General features: G+C 36.4%; 1 protein-coding gene across 4 annotated transcripts in view; it reads left to right on the plus strand.

The window, feature by feature from the left end:
- The window catches only part of LIFR (LIF receptor subunit alpha), a 104,027-nt gene that overhangs the window by 66,489 nt on the left and 18,332 nt on the right, over window positions 1–19,206 (plus strand). For all 4 annotated transcript variants that reach the window (XM_016153844.2, XM_036226191.1, XM_036226189.1 and 1 more), the window contains 8 exons: window positions 3,560–3,734; window positions 5,546–5,800; window positions 9,260–9,389; window positions 9,835–10,004; window positions 11,788–11,933; window positions 12,943–13,105; window positions 15,291–15,361; window positions 16,987–17,200. In XM_016153844.2, coding sequence (XP_016009330.2) covers window positions 3,560–3,734; window positions 5,546–5,800; window positions 9,260–9,389; window positions 9,835–10,004; window positions 11,788–11,933; window positions 12,943–13,105; window positions 15,291–15,361; window positions 16,987–17,200 — 1,324 coding nt within the window. The remainder of the gene's footprint in view (window positions 1–3,559; window positions 3,735–5,545; window positions 5,801–9,259; window positions 9,390–9,834; window positions 10,005–11,787; window positions 11,934–12,942; window positions 13,106–15,290; window positions 15,362–16,986; window positions 17,201–19,206) is intronic.

Below are 19,206 nucleotides of genomic sequence, written 5' to 3' on the forward strand. Positions count from 1 at the left end.
AACGGAAATATTGTTCTAAGATTCTATGACTCATTGCCACAAGATGCATAACAAGACAATAAAGACAAGGTAGTAATTCCTTACTTTTGGGAATATGATCTTTGAAGAAAAATCTTTGGGGAGATGTAGCAAGAGGTAACAAAATTAGAGATAGAACAAATTAATTTTAAAAAGTGAAATAATGAGAATAAATGATTCAGGTCTAAAAATGTGACATTTTTATTTATAATTTTATATTATTAATATCAGTGTTTAAGTTAGAATTACTTATAATCAGTCATTTTATGACAGCTTATAACACTTACAACAGTTTAGAGATCAAGAACACTATACATTAGTGTTTTATTTATTGTGTGTCATTTTTAACTTGACAGTTTCTGCTCACGCATCACCTGTAGCCGTGGAAGCTGTGCGTGGCACAGACCAGACGCGAGTGACCCCTGGGAGTTACGCAGCACCCTCCTCTCCCCTCCCCTCATTTTTCTTTCTCTGTAAACAACCAATTTCAATGCAATTTTAGCAATTCTTTTTTAATCTTCGTTTTTTCCAAATAGCATGCTAATGTTGCTTTTTCTTGCTTTTTTCAATTTCGAGCAATGTTTTATTAAGTTTGCACAATGGCAGGTGAAAATTAGTCCCCTCTCACCTCCCAGCCCAGGCCCACACTCTCACATGCTTGTGTGCTTGCTTCCATGCTCCCGCTTGCTTGCTATTGCTCTCTCCCTGCCCTCTTCCCCCTTCCTTCCTCCTTCCCTCCCTTTCTCTCTTATATTTTCTACCTTTTTCCAATACTGTACTGCTGTAATTATTGGTAGACCATTGGTAGACCAGTGGTCATTGTTTGTATCATGGTTATGGAAACACTATTCACAATTGAACCAAGTAGTGTGTACTCTTTCGTGTGTGTGTGTTTTATAATTTCTTGTATTGTCTTGTATTTTTAGTTTTATTTAGTCTGCTTCATTAATTCAATCCTAAATTCTCTCCAGGTTGTGTAAATCTCCTGTCGAATGTTCAAACATACTGGTGTTTTATCAGTTATATATTTGTGAATAAATCTTTCTGAGGGCCTTCTGATTTACTGCCCAATCCTTTTCATATAAGGGCTCACAAAGACATACACAGACACTGACAATATTTGTATAACATAGAGTGGGGTGAATAGCATAGAATTCTTGTGGCAAGAAATGTTTCAGGAATGCCAGTGGTCTCAGCTTCTATCAGCCAACCCTATGTTTGCAGATTAAAACCTAGGTATACCCATAACCCATTTAAGACAAACTTCATTGTCTTTTGGCACATTCATCAGAAAGCTATGGTCCAAGGGGTCTCCATAATCATCCAGGAGATTCCTTTTACCTTTTGATGGATCTTCTTTATCCTGAATTCCCTGTCTTCCTTTTATGTCTTCATTTTGGGTGAAAGCATATGTTCTGGTATTTATTTGCTTTTTATTACAGATATTCTCTGCCCTTTATAATGCTACCTTGCAGATGTATTTTATTTTTTAAATTTAAATTAGTTGCCAACAAAATTTAAAATTTTTTTTTAAAGACTGTTGACTTCAAATATTGAGAAGATGCAGAAGAACTGGAACTTTCATACATTTCTAGTGAGAATATAAAATGCTACTTGATGAATACATTGTGACATGACATTTTTTAAAATGCCCTTATTTTGCATTCATTCATGATTGGTGGTTTAGCTAGGTATAGAATTCTAGATCAGAAAATTTTCTCTAGATTTTTGAAGGCATTATTCAAAAAAGAATTTTATTTATTTATTTATTTTTTGATCATGAATCTATTTTCATCTGTTGTGCTGGACACTCATTTGGGGACCTTTTCAGTCTGAAAATATGTCATCAGCTTGGGAAATTTTCTTATTTTTGTATCTTGGATTTCCTCATCTCTGTTTTCTCCTTTTTTCCCTTAGAACCTAGTTCTTGAGAAAGTGTATCTTCCAGAATGGTCCTCTAATTGTCTTATCATTGTTACTTTTGAAATGCCTGTTGCTATATTTTCTGAGCAATTTTTCCTAAGCTTTATCTTACAGTCTGCTATTAAATTTCTATTAACATATATATATTTTTAATTTACATAAAGAGCTGGTTTTTGGTCTTTGTTCTTTTTTTAAAATATATCCAATTCTGGTTTCACGGATGCAATATCTTATCTCTGAGGATATCAGTGATTTAAAAAAAATGTTTTTTTCTTTCTGTGCAGTGTGTTTCTTCAAGTTGTTTTTTTCTTTGTTTCAATCTTTGACTTTTTTTATTAGAACTTTTTCTCCACTTTCTGGTCATCTTGGTTGCGGTTCATATTTAAGTGAGTGGCACTTAATAAGAAAAATCTAGTTAGAACTTCTTTTTGCCTACATGAGACTTGTTGACTGGGGCTCATCATAGGTAGTTAGGTTGGGCTATCTAGTTATTAATAATATTTTAGGCAGAATTTTAATATTTTAGCTTTTTATCTTGACCTGTTCATATGCCTCAGAAAAGTTTGTTTAGAGTCCTACCTGGTCGATCTGAACTTGGCCATCACTATTCTGAGACCTGATTAGGGGAAGAAGGCAGGAGTCTTGACCCAGTCTTCAGAATACATAGGTTAGTGGTCCCCATTTTGGGTACAGTATTCCCCTTTCTCAACTCTTCTTGAGGTTCTTCAATCTAGAGGTATTCTGTTTTACTTTTCCAGAGAATGAACCTCCAGTCTTTATGCCAGGGTGAAAAAAGTAGTCCTTCGGTAGCATAGAATGTGGGAGGGGATCTGGGTACCTAATATATCTTTGAACAACTCTCAAGACTGTTTCTGGCTTTTCCATTGGAGGCTTGACCTTCAGCTTTCTCCGGTCTAATGAGTCAGTTGCCATTGTTCATCTGCTTTCTAGCATCCAGAATTTTACTGGTTCTATTTCGTCTATTTTTTACCCTCGTGCATTTACATCTTTAGAAAGTTTGGTACACTTTCATTGTAGAGTGAGAGAAGGAAATGCCTTTATTTATTGTCTTTAGCTGGAAATCCCAAGGTCTCTTTTAGTAGATCCTCAATATTTAATTGAAATCCTGTCTATTTTTCACAATGAACATTAATATTTTATATTATATAAGTTGCATATTTAAAAATAAAATTTAAAATATATAACACTTATGTAAAAAACAAGCGGTCTAAAACAATAATTTAGTTTGTTGAAATGCTTCTCTTCTCTTTAACTTTAGCTCTTTGAAGTACAAACCCATTATTTTTTCTCTGTGACAAATGAAGATTATTTAAGGCAATGGTATATTTTTTTGTGTGAACTGTATTGAAATATCAGCATCTTGAATAATAATACAATAGGGCCTAAAGTTGAAGTAAACATAAATGATTCATGATTATTGTTACTATAACTCTCCTGTTATGCCTTGTAGAAAACTGAGATAGTTTTACAAAAGGACAAATCTTTAACTTACTTAGCTGGTGTTTTTATACAGTCTATTGTATTTTTTAATCCTAAAGGAAAGCAGAACATATCACTACTGGGAAATATAATTTTGTTTACATGTTTCATTTTTTAGGTGACCTACAACACAACTCTGAATGGTAAAGATACAGTTCATCACTGGAGCTGGACCTCAGACATGCCCTTGGAGTGTGCCACTCACTCTGTGGGAATTAGATGCTACATTGACGATCCTCATTTCTCTGGTCGCAAAGAGTGGAGTGACTGGAGCCCACTGAAGAACATTTCTCGTAAGCGTGTATTTAAAGAATTTTTGTTTCAAGTGAATTAGATTAATCTTGCTTAAGGGTAAGTTTTAGTTTAAGCTTTCAGTTCTCTGAGCTCCATTTAGCAGCATGAGGATTACCTGGGGATCTTCCAAGTCACTCATCCCAGAACCTTCAATTCAAACAGTCTGAGATAGGCTTCAGGAATATGTATTTTTAAAGAACTTCTTGAGTGACTAGATAAACATCCAAGTTTGAAAATCACTGTGGTATGCATTGAAGAACATTTAAAAATTTTATATAGGTGGTTAAGAGACCAAGTCTATATTTTAAAAAATGGCTCCCCATTTCTCATCCACAGAGCAGAGATATTGCAGAGAATATGAAAATCTGCAAACATGCCAAAAATCACTGGTACATTGACTAAAACTCAAACACAGGTAGAATGCTGGCAGTATTAGAGAGGGCCCAGAAAACTATTGACAATCAAATGAAGCCTTAAAAAGGATGATGGTCATTGTAGATTATTCACTTTAGTGACAATATGGAGAAATGAATCAAGAGGAAGGAAGGACTGAAAGCAGGTAGAGAATGAGAATCTAGTTGGAGTTAAGCCAAAAACAGTGAAGGCATAACTAGGACACTTGGGTTTAGAAATGATAAAGGGGAAAAGGTGTGAAAGCAATGATGAGACAGAATTAGAACTAGTGACTGTGAATTTGGTGAGGAAGATGTAGAGCCAAAGATGACTGTTAGTTTGGGCAGCTGGGTAACTGGTGGTGCCATTCACTGAGACAGAAAATATATGAACAAATTAGATGTGAAAAATCAATTTCATTTTCATTCTCATTGAGCTTGAGGTACCTATGAAGTGTCTGGGTAGCAATGAAATCAAGTTTGGCATCCAGGTGATTAGTTGGAGCTAGAGGTGCATATTTATGAATCATCAGCATATATGTGGTGTGAAAAAATTAAAATCCTGGAGGTTCCCATAATTCAGGAAAAGGGGAATGGAGACCAAAGACTCATCTCTTAGAAGCGTGTATATCTAAGAGGAGGATGGGAAAAAAAGAAGCCCGGAAAGCAAATAGCAGAGGATTAAGAGTAGTCCACGAGGGTACGGTGGTATAGAACCCAAGAGAGAAGAGGGTTTCAGGAAGACTTTGGGCAGCATACCAGATGCTGTGAAGGAAAAGGGGAAGATTACTGAGAAGTGGTCCTTGGATTGAGGACTATACCAACTAGCCACTTTAGTGGAATGGTCAGGGTAGAAACCAGGTAGCAGTCTATGAAAGAATAAGTAGGTAGAAAGGATAGTAGAGGTAATTACAGAGATTGGATATTTATGAAAACAAAAACAAAGGCGCAGCTTTAACCTACAAAGAGTTAGGATTAAAGAAAAAGTGATTTTTATGATCTGGAACGCTCAAAAATATTTAAGGTGATGGAAAGTAAAAAGTCTGCCCTAAATACATAGAATCATTTTAGAGGAATGGAATTATTTAATGAGTGACTTTTTCTTGGTGTTGATTGTTCGCATGTGGATGTAAACCCATTTATTGAACCTTTAAAACTTCTTAGATGTCAACCTGTGATCTTAGACATTGACCTACAGTCTCTTCTGCTCTCCCACTTCACCCCACCACAAATAAATAAAACTACATGTTTATTTCATTTCTTGTATATGTCTTTCTCCTTTGGAACCTGGGGGACATATATTTGGGCCACCGTTGTTACAAAGCACCTAACGGTATGTTTTGAATACACCAAGCTATTTATAGTAAAAGACTTCTGAAGTATTTGTAATTCCTTGTAATTCCTTTTGCTCTTTCTAGGGTCTTCTGATTCTCAGAGTAAGGTTTTTCCTCAAGACAAAGTGATACCCGTGGGCTCAGATATAACATTTTGTTGTGTAACTCAAGAAAAAGTGATATCAGCACAGATCGGCTATACAAAATGTCCCCTTATTCATCTTGATGGGGAAAGTGTTGCAATCAAGATCTATAATATTTCTGCTTCTGAAAATAGTGGAACAAATGTGGTTTTCACAACAAAAGAAAACATTTTTGGAACAGTTATTTTTGTGGGCTGTAAGTATAAAATATCTTTTAAAAAAAGTTCCCGTTAATCTGTTTTTATCCTTTCCAAAAGCTTTAATGCTTCTTGGGGACAGGGGTGATTCTATTTCTTTCTTATTTTTTAATTCTTTAATATAAAAAATATATGAAGACACCAGAATTTTTGCTTGTTTAAAGAGTTCTAAGTTTGTTTCTATATACCTATATCTATATAACTTGTAGGTTTTGTAATAAGATTTGAAACCTTTAGCCACTAACTTTTAGTTTAAATTCTTAGTTAACACCTTTGTTGAGTCAAGGGAAGTTAGTACATAATATATCTTAATCCTACATATGAGTTAATTTGTCACCTAAACGCAGAATACCTTTTTAAAAATAAGTACCCGAATTAAAGAAATTGAAATTATTTTGCACAAAATCTTTCAATAGCATACCATATGCTTCTCCAACTCTTACAATAATACATCTGAGAAGAAGAGAACCAGATGGCACGTGTCAGAAGACTTCCAGTCTCACTGTGTTCCATGTGTAATGTATGCTTCAAAATGCAGGGCCTCTTTATTAACACAGTCGCTCCTGCAGTTTTAAAATGCCGCAGCATTTCCAAAAGTTGTTGTGCGGGACTGTCCACAGACAGTTTTGCATCTCAAGATTTCCCGTCCCCTCCCCTGTGGTTACTGTGATGTGGTGCCCTGATGGCTTTGCCTCCAGCAGTGTTTCCCATCCACCCTGCATTCTGGATTAAAGGCTCTGTCTGTGTTTGGCCTAAGAGTCTCATGAATAAAGTACATGAAATGTAGTGGGTGGTTTTGTGATTTTCTTTTGATTGTTTAGTGATTTTCTTATTTTTTTTTTTTTTATGACTTTCAGCTGTGCTTTAGATCAGCCATTCTCAGTATCTTTTTCACTTCCATAGAAACTTACGATGAATTATGTTCAGTTGCTGATCTATTTTCAAAAGAAAGACCAGGATTAGGTACACTTCTCGGCCTGATGTCTGTAACCTTACTCTCTTTTTGCCTTCTCAGTAATGCATTGTGGAATTCAAGTGAGGGTGAGGCTATGTTCAGATTTAAATTTTAGAAAATTAAATTTTCTTTCCTAATGGAATTTAGGAAATGACTTGCAACATTCCACAGGAATGATCACGGAGTCTAAGTTGAGAACCAGTGGTAAATGTAGTGAAGCTACCTGACAGATGATACCAAAAAGTGAGATACTCACTTCATAGCACAAAAGAAAAAAATTAAAACTTAGAAGATGAGAACATACACAGTTTTTATTATTTTGAATAGTGTTCTAATCTTTTGTCATACTTATAGAGCAGACTCATTTAATTCATAATTTAACCTTCATTTGTAACATTTGGAGGTTGAAATATTGCTCAGTATTTGTCAACTCAGGAGCAACTGTAGAATTCCCATTAGGAGGGAGCTCTCTAGAAATGTACAAGGGCAGTTTATGGTGTGAGTTAGGGATCAAGATTCATTTATTTCCTTTCTCCTTTCTCCTATGGATATTCTGTTAACCTGTAATTTATAGAAAAGACAGAAAAGAATTATACAATTACCTTGTCACTTTCTCCTGTACATGCACATATGTAATCAAAACCTGCAAGGATTTTGATTTGGATTACATTAAATCTCTCAGTTTAGGAGATCAATTTAGGAAAATTTTTATTCTTACAATATTGATCATCTAAACCATGATGATATATCCCTCCTATTAGTTAGTTAGGTCTTAATTTATTTTAGTGATATGAGGTCTTGTATATCTTTTAGTAAATTTATTCCTGTGTGTTTGATGTTTGTGCTAATAAAAATGTCGTTTTCCCTCCTGTTTATTAAAATAAATTTATTATGTAGAAGACAGAAGAATAATTATTTTCCAATATTTTTCAGTGTTCAAGCAGGTGCTAATTTAGTCATAAGCAAAATAGATCTTTTATAAACATTTTTGTTCAGGAATTTTTCGAATGAGTTATTTTTATTGATAGTGTTATTTCAGTATTAAATATCAACCTAAATGTTAATCTTTCATTACACTTAAGATATTTTAAAATAATACTAGTAACATAGGATTAGAGCATGTAAATATTTGTCAAATTTTATGCTTTCTCATTTGAAAATATTTTCATATGTTTTTTAAATTGCATTTTTCTGTTTGCTGGTAAATAGAAATGCAGTTGACTTATACCCAGCTTTTGCCCAGCTGTAGCTGATTCTTTTGTAAGTTAATTTATTTGAGGGAAAAAAAAAATCTGTACCTTTCAAATACTGCCCTCTCATATTTTTTCCCTCTGCCTTTGCTTCCACTTCTTTTTAACTTTCTCCCGTTATTTGGATTTTAAGTATTTCAACTTAATATATCTGCCAAATAGTAAAACAATCAGAATTTTAAATATACTAAAAAATTTGGTATATCATTTTAATAGAATGAATGAAAGTTTGGCCTTAGATTTAAAACAATTTTCAAAACAAATATGTCAATATTAGTTTTATTATCCACTTATTAGACTTTCATGTAAATACTCATTACTCTTCCTGGTATTACCTAAACTATCACTGGAGGATATTATTGCTGAGGAAGATAAATACAATTTTCTAAGTCTTGGTTGATAAAATAACTATTTTAAAAACTTAGTTATTTTTAAATAAATAAATTTTACAGTATTTTCTAACAGGTAGATTATTGTTTTTTTAAAAACTTTCCTTCAGTGACAGAAAGTTTGGATAAATATGACAGTAGGACGTATCAGTTTCTGTATAAGTTTGGTTAAACATAATTACAGAAATATCAATTTCTATAATCAGTGTCAGACTACAGAATTTTTTCTTATTACTAAAAGTTTCAGACGCAGTAAAAACCTACTTTTTTCTTTTTCTAGTCCTGCTTGAACAAAGCCACAGAGAATAGTTGTAATAATGAACGAAAATGACAGAAGAGCAGTAGTCACTTCGAATATGGGGAGATGTAGAATTTTACTGAGAATTTGTAAATAATAGTCCTTGCTTATTTAAGAACTCTGAAACTCGTGACACAACTTACGTTGATCTAATACGATGTGCTACTTCTTTTCATAACATAATATATAGATGATAGATAATAATACTTTTGACCTATATATTTTTCTGACTTGTTGGCCATAACTTCCTTTGAGAGATTTGGTAGGCTAAAATAGGATTTAAGGGAGAAAAATGATAGTATCTTCAGGTTGCTATTGGAGAGTTTTCAAATGAGCTAATAGTCACTTTTCAGTATATTTTAATCTATCATTTCTAATGGACTATGAACTCCAAAAAAACATGCTATAGAAAGAAGGGTGATTTCTGCATTGTTCAAAAAGTAAAATGTAAACAATAAATTATTTATTTTTTAAGGAAATTGTACAGAATGTAATTAACATATGAAGCATAACATTTTCAGGGAAAATATGTGTAACAATAACTACATTTTTTTTCTCCCTTTTAGATCCACCTGATATTCCTCAAAAACTGAACTGTGAGACACATGATTTAAAAGAGATTATATGCACTTGGGATCCAGGAAGACCAACAGCATTGGTGGGCCCACGCAATACAAGTTACACTCTATTTGAAAGGTAAAGGTCACCAGGAAAAGAAGTCATACCTAATCAGTGAGGAGTACATGAGAAGGATGTTTCATGACACAGGGCAGTGCTCTGTCTCCTTTATAGTATGAGCAAGATATAAAACCAGATACACAGTATAAAACTGGATAGCCTATCAGTACTGCAGTTTAATGTGTACAAACTCAATTTGTCTCTTTTTCTAAAAAGCCTAGAAGCAAGACACCTCAAATATGAACAGACTATTTTTTGGTAGTTGGCTTATGGCCGATTATTTTTTTTCTATTTACTGCCTCATGTACATTCTTTCCCTGAGTATAAAATACATCTATAATTAGGAATAGAAATACTTTGAAAACATTACTTGTTTGAAACTTATTCATTTTTTTTCCACACTCTTTAGCTCTTGCTATTTTGATATTAATTCATTATTCCTTATTCCTCCATTAATTTGCAGTTTTTCTGGAAAATATGTTAGATTTAAAAGAGTTGAAGCGCCCACCAATGAAAGCTATCAGTTATTCTTTCAAATGCTTCCAAATCAAGAAATATATAATTTTACTTTGAATGCTCGCAATCCTCTGGGTCATTCAGAATCAACAATTTTAGTTAACACGACTGAAAAAGGTAAGCTGCTACATAAACCAGTGTCTTAAAAATAACTTTAGAGTGGTGGAATGTCTTGAGACTAATGAAAAGTACTTATAGGGATTACTTTTTACTGATTATTTTCTTTATAATTACTTAATATTAACCTTATAAATTTATTTTTAAATCTATAAAATGTATAATTTCAAGTTTTACCGTTGTACTGAATTCACATAAAATTTTGAATTAGTCATTTACATAGAAACTGTCAGTGGCTTTATCTAATAGCTTTTGATTTCTGAAAAATTTTTTGCCCAATTTTTAAAGACATTGTATTTTGAAATAATTGTAGACTCATAAGTGGTTGCAAAAATAATAAATTAGAGCCCTGTGACCCCTTCACCTGGCTTTCCCCAGTGGTCATGTTTATGTAACCATAGCTCAGTGTCCAGACCACGCAGTTGGCCCTGGTACAATGCTGTGAACCGCACTACGGACCTGGACTCGTGACCTCGCTCGGTTTTCGCTGGTTTCTGTATGCATTCGGTTGTGTGTGTGTGTGTGTGCGCGCGCGTGTAGTTCTGTGCGATTGGATTCATATACAGATTCATGGACCTGACACAAGGTACAGAACTGTTCTGGCACCACAGAGGAACTTCTTCATGCTGCCCCTTTAGCACACCTACTGCCCACCACACACACACTCGCATCCCTGTCCCCAGGCAACAGCGAATCTGTTCTCCATCTCTATTTTGTCATTTTGAGAGTGTTATATAAATGGAATCATGCCAGTTATATAACCTTTAGAAGTTGGCATTTTTTACTAAGGGTAGTGTCCATGAGGTCTATTCAAATGTATCAATAAATAGTTCCTTTTTATTGCTGATATTTTCTTAATTTTTACCAATCCTATTAAAATATGTATAGCTCGGAAATAAAATGTCCTCCCTCTTTTTGGCATTCATTCCTATGGTCCTTCCATGCATATCACCTCCACGCCAGGCTCTCTGCAACACTGGCACAGAGGCTGTCTCTTAGAGACTCAGTCACGAGAGAAAGGGCTTAAACCAGAGGCGCTCTCATGTAGCTTGGCAAGTGATTAGTAGATGATCCTGTTGTCTTGTTTGTAAATATAAGTCACTTTTATTTCTTCCCGTCATGTTTGTTACTTCCTTATTTTCCTAAAGACAAAATGGCTACATTTTGTACTCGTGTGGTCGTGTTTGTATGTTTTTGTCTGCCCTCTGCCATTTAAGTTTTATTTACTGCATGATTCTTTCCCACCATTCACAATGGTGTGTGCATTATCACCAATGTAATGTGCACTTTGCTTTGCTGTACCTTTGTGCTTCCCAGGTCCCCAACCTGAAATGCTTTTCTGTATTCGTTTTGCCAACTTTAGTCTGGTTCTTCCTTAAAAGCTCATCTTAAGTCCCATCTTTATTTAACATGCTTCCATCTAAATTCCTATGGCAGTCGATATGTGTACCACACATTTAGAACTTAACATATACACTCTTATTAATTTTCTTTCTTTTCGTTTGTCATTCCCCAGGTAAATTAGGGGTTTCTTAAAGGTAGAGACTATGATCTGACTACCTTTTAGTATTCCTGACATCAATTGAGAAACACCGAGTGTGGTTGATTCTTTAAAAAATGTTGGCATGTTGTCAGCAGGTTTTGTGTATTCCACAAATACCGAGTTAAACATTGTTGATCAGCACTAACAATACCTCTCTTGTTTTTTATTTTCTTTGATCCTCATTCATCATATTAGAAAATAGCTTTTGAAGTAATTAATCTTTAAAAATTATATTTACAGTTTATCCCCATACTCCTACTTCAATCAGAGTGAAGGATGTGAATTCAACAGCTGTTATACTTTCCTGGCATTTACCAGGCAGCTTTGCAAAGATTAAACTGTTGTGTGAAATTGAAATTAACAAAGCTAGTTCAGCGCAAGAATTGGTGAGTAAGATTCTTCCGTAAATTTCTTTAGCGGTGCTTTTGGATAAAATACTTAGTTTTCAAAAACAATTAAGAAACTTTATGCATAAACTCTGATTATTTATTATAGAGATTTACTAAGAACCAAGATATTATATATAAGTATAATAACAGCATTATATTTAGCACTTAAAAACAGTTATAGTACTGGATATTATAGAACATAAGTTTAACTTTTACCACTCAGATTGTTTGCAGGTCTAGTATAGTACCTGGCGTGTAGCTGGTACTCAGTAAGTTGTGAATGATTGAGTAGTTTTTGCTGTAACCTGTAGCATTAGATAATGGACTAATTGGCACCAGAGAGAAGATGTGATTTTTAAAACTGCTAAGTGCAGCAACAGGAGCAAGTTATAATTGGTCATTATAAGTTAAAGCATGACTTTTTAATACATTTTAAATACTTAGGTTGACTTTTATACTGCACCATCTTGTAATTTGTGGTAAGTCCAAAATAAATGATATTGTATTTAAATATTCATTTGGAAACTTACTCATGATTTCTAGAAAATCAGTCACACTGCAAAATGCAACCCCAAAAGCTCCTTTGTAATAAGAATTGGGAGTTCAGAGGCTTTCCTTGAAGTATGTAGATCCTCAAATTTGTTTTGAATTGCTTCATTTTATTTAGTTTAAATATTTGTTGAATATTTTACATGTTTAGCACCATACTAGAGATACAAAGTACCATATAAAAAAAGATGTATAAGCTGATATCTGCCTCCAGTAAGCTTTCAGATATCATCTGAATAATATATGTAATCCTCAAGGTCATCTTAGGTTACTAAAATATATTAAGGTTTATTGCATCACCATTAACCATTGACCTATTATCAAAATTATATCCTCCTTTCTACATAATTTAATTGACCATTATTTGGATTAAAATGGTGTATGTGTATACGTGTACTCATACACACATGACATTTCATGTACATATATGTGCACATATTTATTTGTTTTCTAATAGCGGAATGTCACAATCAAAGGAGTAGAAAATTCAAGTTATCTTGTTGCTGTGGACAAGTTAAATCCATATACTATGTATACCTTTCGGATTCGTTGTTCTAGTGAAACTTTCTGGAAATGGAGTAAATGGAGCAATGAAAAACAGTATTTAACTACAGAAGCCAGTAAGTTAACTAAATGATTTATGGCTAATTATTACTATGGAACCTGAAAGTGTACAAATGTTTTTTTAAAAAAATCACCAAAGTGACTAAACATAGGAGAATGCTTAAATTGTGTAATTGTAAAATATCTGCCAATAAAGTAACATACAGACATTTTAAATGCTGGTTTTTAAATTTCTGTGATAATATGGAGAAATGCTTGGCCCGTGCTGTGGGGAAAGGCGAGGCCGCCCCGTCTGCACCTGTGTTAGGACGGCGCGCAGGAAACCAGACCTAGCGCCATGGCGAGAGTACGGGGTGGTGCTTCTCAAACAGAATTTCCACCATCTATTTAGGTTGCCTTTTTATTAGAAACAATTATTAATAAAGAGAATTTGTTGCAATTTTTATTTCTGACCTAAGCTTGAGAAAGGAATGGAGCTGAAAGGTCTAGAACTTTAGTTTCTGCAGTACAGTTAGATCAAAACAGGTATAAAATCAGGTAGCTGCTTTTCAGAGTATGATCATTTCCAAAGACAGAATGAGATTCTATCCTGATTTTATCATATGTCATTGTTAAACAACAATAACAAAAACTTAGAAATAGATGTGATTTTCAGTAATCATTTATCAAAAGGTAACCAAAGCTTTTTTTTTGCACTATGTAATATAGGGAATACACAACTTTTTCCAAAAAATTTAACAAACAGTAAAACAAAAAATTATAGATGTTAATCCAGATTTTGTCTCTACATATAAAGACTAGAAAGAGGAGTGGAGCTTTGCAATATGTGTAAGAATTGTTTGGATCATCAGAAATGAAGCCTAAGCATGAGTCCAGAGGAAGACTATCAGTTATCTATTGCTATATGACAAATTACCTCCAAATCTGTGCCTTAAAACAGCAAACATTTATCATCTCACAGAGTCAATTGGTCAGCGATTCAGGAGCAGCTTAGCTGGGTGGCTCTGGCTTAGAGTCTGTTATGAGGCTATAGCTGGACGTGAGTGAGGGCTTCAGGGTTGATTGAGGCTAGAGGATTTGCTTTTAGGATGGTTTACTCACATGCCTGCAGGCAAGAGGCCTCAGTTCCTGACCATGTGGGCTTCTCCATAGGGCTGCTGGCATGCCCTCGTAACATGGCAGCCGCTTCCTCCTAGACTTAGTGATCGAAGAGAGAACAAGGCATCCTCCACGATGTCTTTTATGACCTAGCCTCAGAAGGGACATACCATCATGCCTGCCATACCCTGTTGGTCATACAGGCCCACCCTGATACAGTGTGGGAGGGGACCGCTCAAGGGCAAGCACATCAGGCGTCACCAATATCACTGATCATTTTGGAGACTGGCTACCAGAGGTACTTTTGCCTTCAGTCATTGAGCTGTTGTTGCCAAAGGGAAGGAAACATTTTATTTATGCTTTATTAAGATGAAGGCTTTAATTCACTTAACAGATCAGAGCTAGAGACAAAGCTTTGAGTAGCATATAAATGGGATCAGTCCAGGAGAGTGCGCAGGGTGGAAAGAGGCTGAGGATGGAACCCTAGGTGATAGCAGCATATGACAGAAAATAGGAAACTTATTTAGTCCCCGCCATGTGTCAGGAGTTGTTCTGGTCACCAAGGATAAAAGAGTGAATGTTGGGTGGCGGCGAGTGGCACAGAGAAAAATAAAACCTAGAAAGAGGGCTGGGGAATGAAGGATGGGTGATGGAGAGGGGAGTTGCAGGTTTAAATAGAGTAGCTGGAGGAGACCTCACTAAGATACTTGAGCTCAGGTATAAAGGAGGTTAGGAAGCAAACCACATGGTTTATTCAGGAGAAGAGAGTTCTAGGCAGAGGAAGAGAGGGCACCGTTAAGTACAGAAAGCCTGGGATGGGTGTCCTCTGCATGTCTGAGGAACAGCCAGGAAGCCAGTGTATGGTGAGAGCCAATTTCTGTAAGGGGAGATGACAGGATGGGAGACAGAGGCACCCTCGGACTCATCACTTAGAGCCTTGAGGGTGATTTTAACCCATTTTAAGGGGCCTTGTGTTTTCCTTACTTAATTTTCTAAGTGGAAACCACTGAACCTTTTCTGGTTTTTATTGGGAATTCCAAAAACCTAGGAAAAAAAAAAGTCAAGCACCACCATCCCAATTGTTAACATTATAAACTGACATAGTATTCATCTTAAATACTAACTTTTGAATCTCTTTCCTAGCTCCTTCAAAGGGACCAGATACTTGGAGAGAGTGGAGTTCTGATGGAAAAAACTTAATAATATATTGGAAGGTAAATATCTAATTTTTCCTTGAGTACTTATTTAATTTTATTATGCTAAGCTATCTAACTTACAGATGGTGCTTGGGTTGTCAGGGAGCCAGGATTTCCCAGACTGGCTTCGTCTGCAGTATTGCTGAGAATGTAACCTGACTCCTCAAACCCCCAGATTCCTCATCACTGTTGATGCACCACAGTCATTTCAGTGAGGATGTTCTCGGATCTGAGCATTATTTCGTTTGATTTTCTGAGGTTTATAAAGACCTAAGAATTTCATAAATTTTATCTCTCTCCCTTTAGTCAGAGATACACCCAGAAGCTGAAGTTAGAATCCTGAGTGTTTATGTTCCATTTTGTCTTCGATGAACAGGAAACAAGCTTTTTATATATTTTTGTATGTAATTTGTTTCCCTTAAATAAATTTTATTATAAATTATAATTTTGTAAAATTTTAGATAAAATATGAATTGCCATGTTTCTCTGGTTTTCCCTCTAGTGGAGCAAACATTTTATTTTTGTTGCTATATCTTTATCTCATTTATGAACATTAAAAACACAAACATTTGTTCTCTACATCAGATTTCATAAGAGCATTCATTATCAGATTCCTTTAAATAGTGAATGTTGTTATTAAAAGTAAAACAGCGTTGTTTTTACAAAACTTTGACCTCAGCACAGCTTTGAGTGTGATGAAGACTTTGCAAGTCCCACGTGAGCCGCGCCGCTGGCGGGCGGTCTGTGCGTGGAGGGCGTGTCCCCTCTTGCCCTTGGCCAGAAGCTCCCCTGTGGCCACTCTGCGCTGTCGCCCAGATTCACGGCAACACAGTAACCGTTAGACAAGTTCTTCCAGTGGAGAGAAAGTGTGGAATGTTGTTCAAACTAGAATGTTTAACCGAGGATTAAAAATATTGAAGCGTTTGAGTCTCACTTCAGTGACGAGGTTAACTATTCTGCCCTATTTGGGTTGTTTTTGACACGTTGAATTTTTAAAACATGTGCCATTGGGATATGTGAGTAGAGTCCAGGAGGCGGTGGTTTGATGTCAGGCTCTGGAGCTCGGGGGAGACAGAGGAGCTAGAGACAGAGCTTTGAGTAGCATATAAATGGGATCAGGGTGGAAAGAGGCCAAGGATGGAACCCCAGGTGATGGCAGCATATGAAGGACCAACAGAGAAGGAGAAGGGAAGGTCAGAGGGGTCGGAGGACCGGAAGAAAACAATACAGACTTTCTGTAACGAGCCATGTCCTACTTGAAAATGAGAAAACAGTAAATGTTTGAAAAAATGCTATGATGCCGTACTTTTTTGTTTTGTTTATTTCTAGATAGAGCAGTGCTTCTGAAAACTATTTTTGGTTTGCTTCTGAAAAAAGTGAGGCTAAATATTGTTTTGCCTTGTTGTATTTTATATTTCTGTATACCCTTAATGCCTATAGCACATAACATTTTTCTTCAGTATCACGTTCCTGATTTATCCAGGTCTCAGTGGATTTTACACAGTTTGTTAACGACTTCACCTTTTCTAATGTTACCTCGTTATGGTTAGTGTAGTCTCCAGTTTAGACTTGATGGCTTTGCCTTATCAAATAGTCACTTTTACAGGTTTTTATAACAGAATTTATCTTTCTGTGTTTCATAGCCTTTACCCGTTAATGAAGCTAATGGAAAAATACTCTTCTATAATGTATCATGTTCATCAGACGAGAAAACGCAGTCCCTTTCAGAGATCCCTGATCCTCAACACAAGGCAGAAATACAGCTTGATAAAAATGACTACATTATCAGTGTGGTGGCAAAAAATTCTGTTGGCTCATCGCCACCTTCTAAAATAGCTAGTATGGAAATTCCAAATGGTGAGTAATTAAGATAATGTAATATATAAGAACAGGAAATTAAAGTGAAACATTTTGAAAGTGCCGCTCGCTCTCATATACAGCAGCTTCCTTCTCTTCTCCTCCTCCTGCTGCTGGTATATAAAGAGGAAGACGGATGAATGCCACTTACTCACTGAAAGACAGCAGTCATTAGTCTTGACTTGAAGCGTCTGTGCTGATGGATAAGATAATTGCTGTACCCAATTACTTTAACACATAATGGTGGAGAGTTATGGTTTTGGATCTTACTCTTAGGAAGAAACGTTTTAACAGTTTATTCAGATACAGTATTCATGTATCTCCCCAAGACCATGAGAGATGATGCTTATGTCAGGCTATTTTCAAACTGTCAGGGGGAAAAAATCCTCATTTTAAATGGCAGCTTTGTTGATAAGACATTCTTTGTTAATCGGAGTCCTTTATTGAAGGTCTAAATTAGACCTTTAATATAGACTTTTAAAAAATCGTGATACAATTTTAAAATTACTTAGTGACTTCGTTTAACTTTTGTGGATTACCAGTAACTAGTCCATTCCTCCTTAGCTGCCTTGACAGCTTCTTGAGTCGTGAGTTTTAAGTGGCCACTCCCACCTCTTCTCCCTGTTGACTCCTCCTTTGAGTTACTCCCTGACCCCCACCCCTTTGCTGTCCTGTCCCAGTATGGGGCGCCTTTCTTCGACCACCCACTTCTAGAGGAAGACAGTTTGGTCCAATTAGGGTCCTCTAAGTGTCTTTTCAATTCTAGCTTGAGACAGCGAGTGTCATATCACTCATTACTGCATCTCGGAGATACAGAACACTGGTCAGAGCCCAGATACAAGTGGACACACCAGAAAGTGTGGAGGCAAAAAAAGAAAAGAGAGAGATATGTGAACAACCCATAAGCAGATAACCTACAGATGTAGATATTGCATTGCTGTCAGTGATGGGCAATAGCTATGCTATCTTTTATTTCAAGAATTATATTTTTACCTTTTCTATGTGTCCCACAAAAGACTAATTTACAGCACTCACTGTGGTACAGTCACCAGCTTTCAGTTACCAAAGCCCCAGACCAAGTCATGGCTCCTTGAGGGGGAAGCCTTGCGGCCTCAGCAAGGTTTCACTGTGAATTTTTAATCACATTGACCAAAAAGCTGTTATGTCCAAAGTCTTCTGTATTTTAAGCCAAATTGTTGTGTTTATTAGTAGTTGCTTTATGAGTGCAAATTTTAAAAAGTCTTTCCATGGCTTTTTGCTAAACCCTTAAACATACATCAGTTATAGAAATTACAGCCAGCCCTCAGTATCCACGGGAGGTTGGCTGCAGAACCCCTGAGTCCCTTACTGAAAATGACGTCGAACAACGCATACAGGTGGCCCTCGCATCTGGATTCCCGGCCACAGATCAAAAATACTGTTTTCGTGGTTGGTCGAATCAGTGGATGCAAAACCTGCAAACACAAAGGGCCAAGTGTACTTCTCTTTCCTGTTACTGTGGAAAAACTTGCCCTCTTCCTTTTGGCCACACTGTCCTAACCACGCTGATTCTTCTCCCCCGCCCTTGGGCCTCCCTTCTCTTCCCACCAGCCACCTCACCCCTCCGTCCTCCCCAGACCCTGCGTAGGCTTTTCCTCTCTGTGCCACACTGGCCAACCCACCCCACAACTTTTCATCCCAGAGCATTTCAGCAGATTCCTCCCCTCCCGGCTGTGTCTCCAGAATCCCTGCAGCCCATGTGTTGGGGAGCTGTCTTCCTGGCAAGGAAGAGGGGTCAGTTAATCCACTCTTCGACGGCGTGTGTTGTGTGTGCCCCTACTCTGCGCACTTCGCGCCCGGGCTGAGGCTGCAGGCACAGCCCCGTCTGCTCTCACGAGCGCATATCCACGGTGCTGATGAGCAGGGGGAGTCAGACCATCCGCTCGTGCTCCTCACCAGCCTCCGGCCTGCCTTGTCCGTTGCTGTGCCTGCCCAGTCCCCCCTGGGGCCCTTATTCCTTCTGCCCC

The sequence above is a fragment of the Rousettus aegyptiacus genome, unplaced genomic scaffold, assembly GCF_014176215.1.
Source record: "Rousettus aegyptiacus isolate mRouAeg1 unplaced genomic scaffold, mRouAeg1.p scaffold_m13_p_8, whole genome shotgun sequence".
Taxonomy (NCBI): Eukaryota; Metazoa; Chordata; class Mammalia; order Chiroptera; family Pteropodidae; genus Rousettus; species Rousettus aegyptiacus.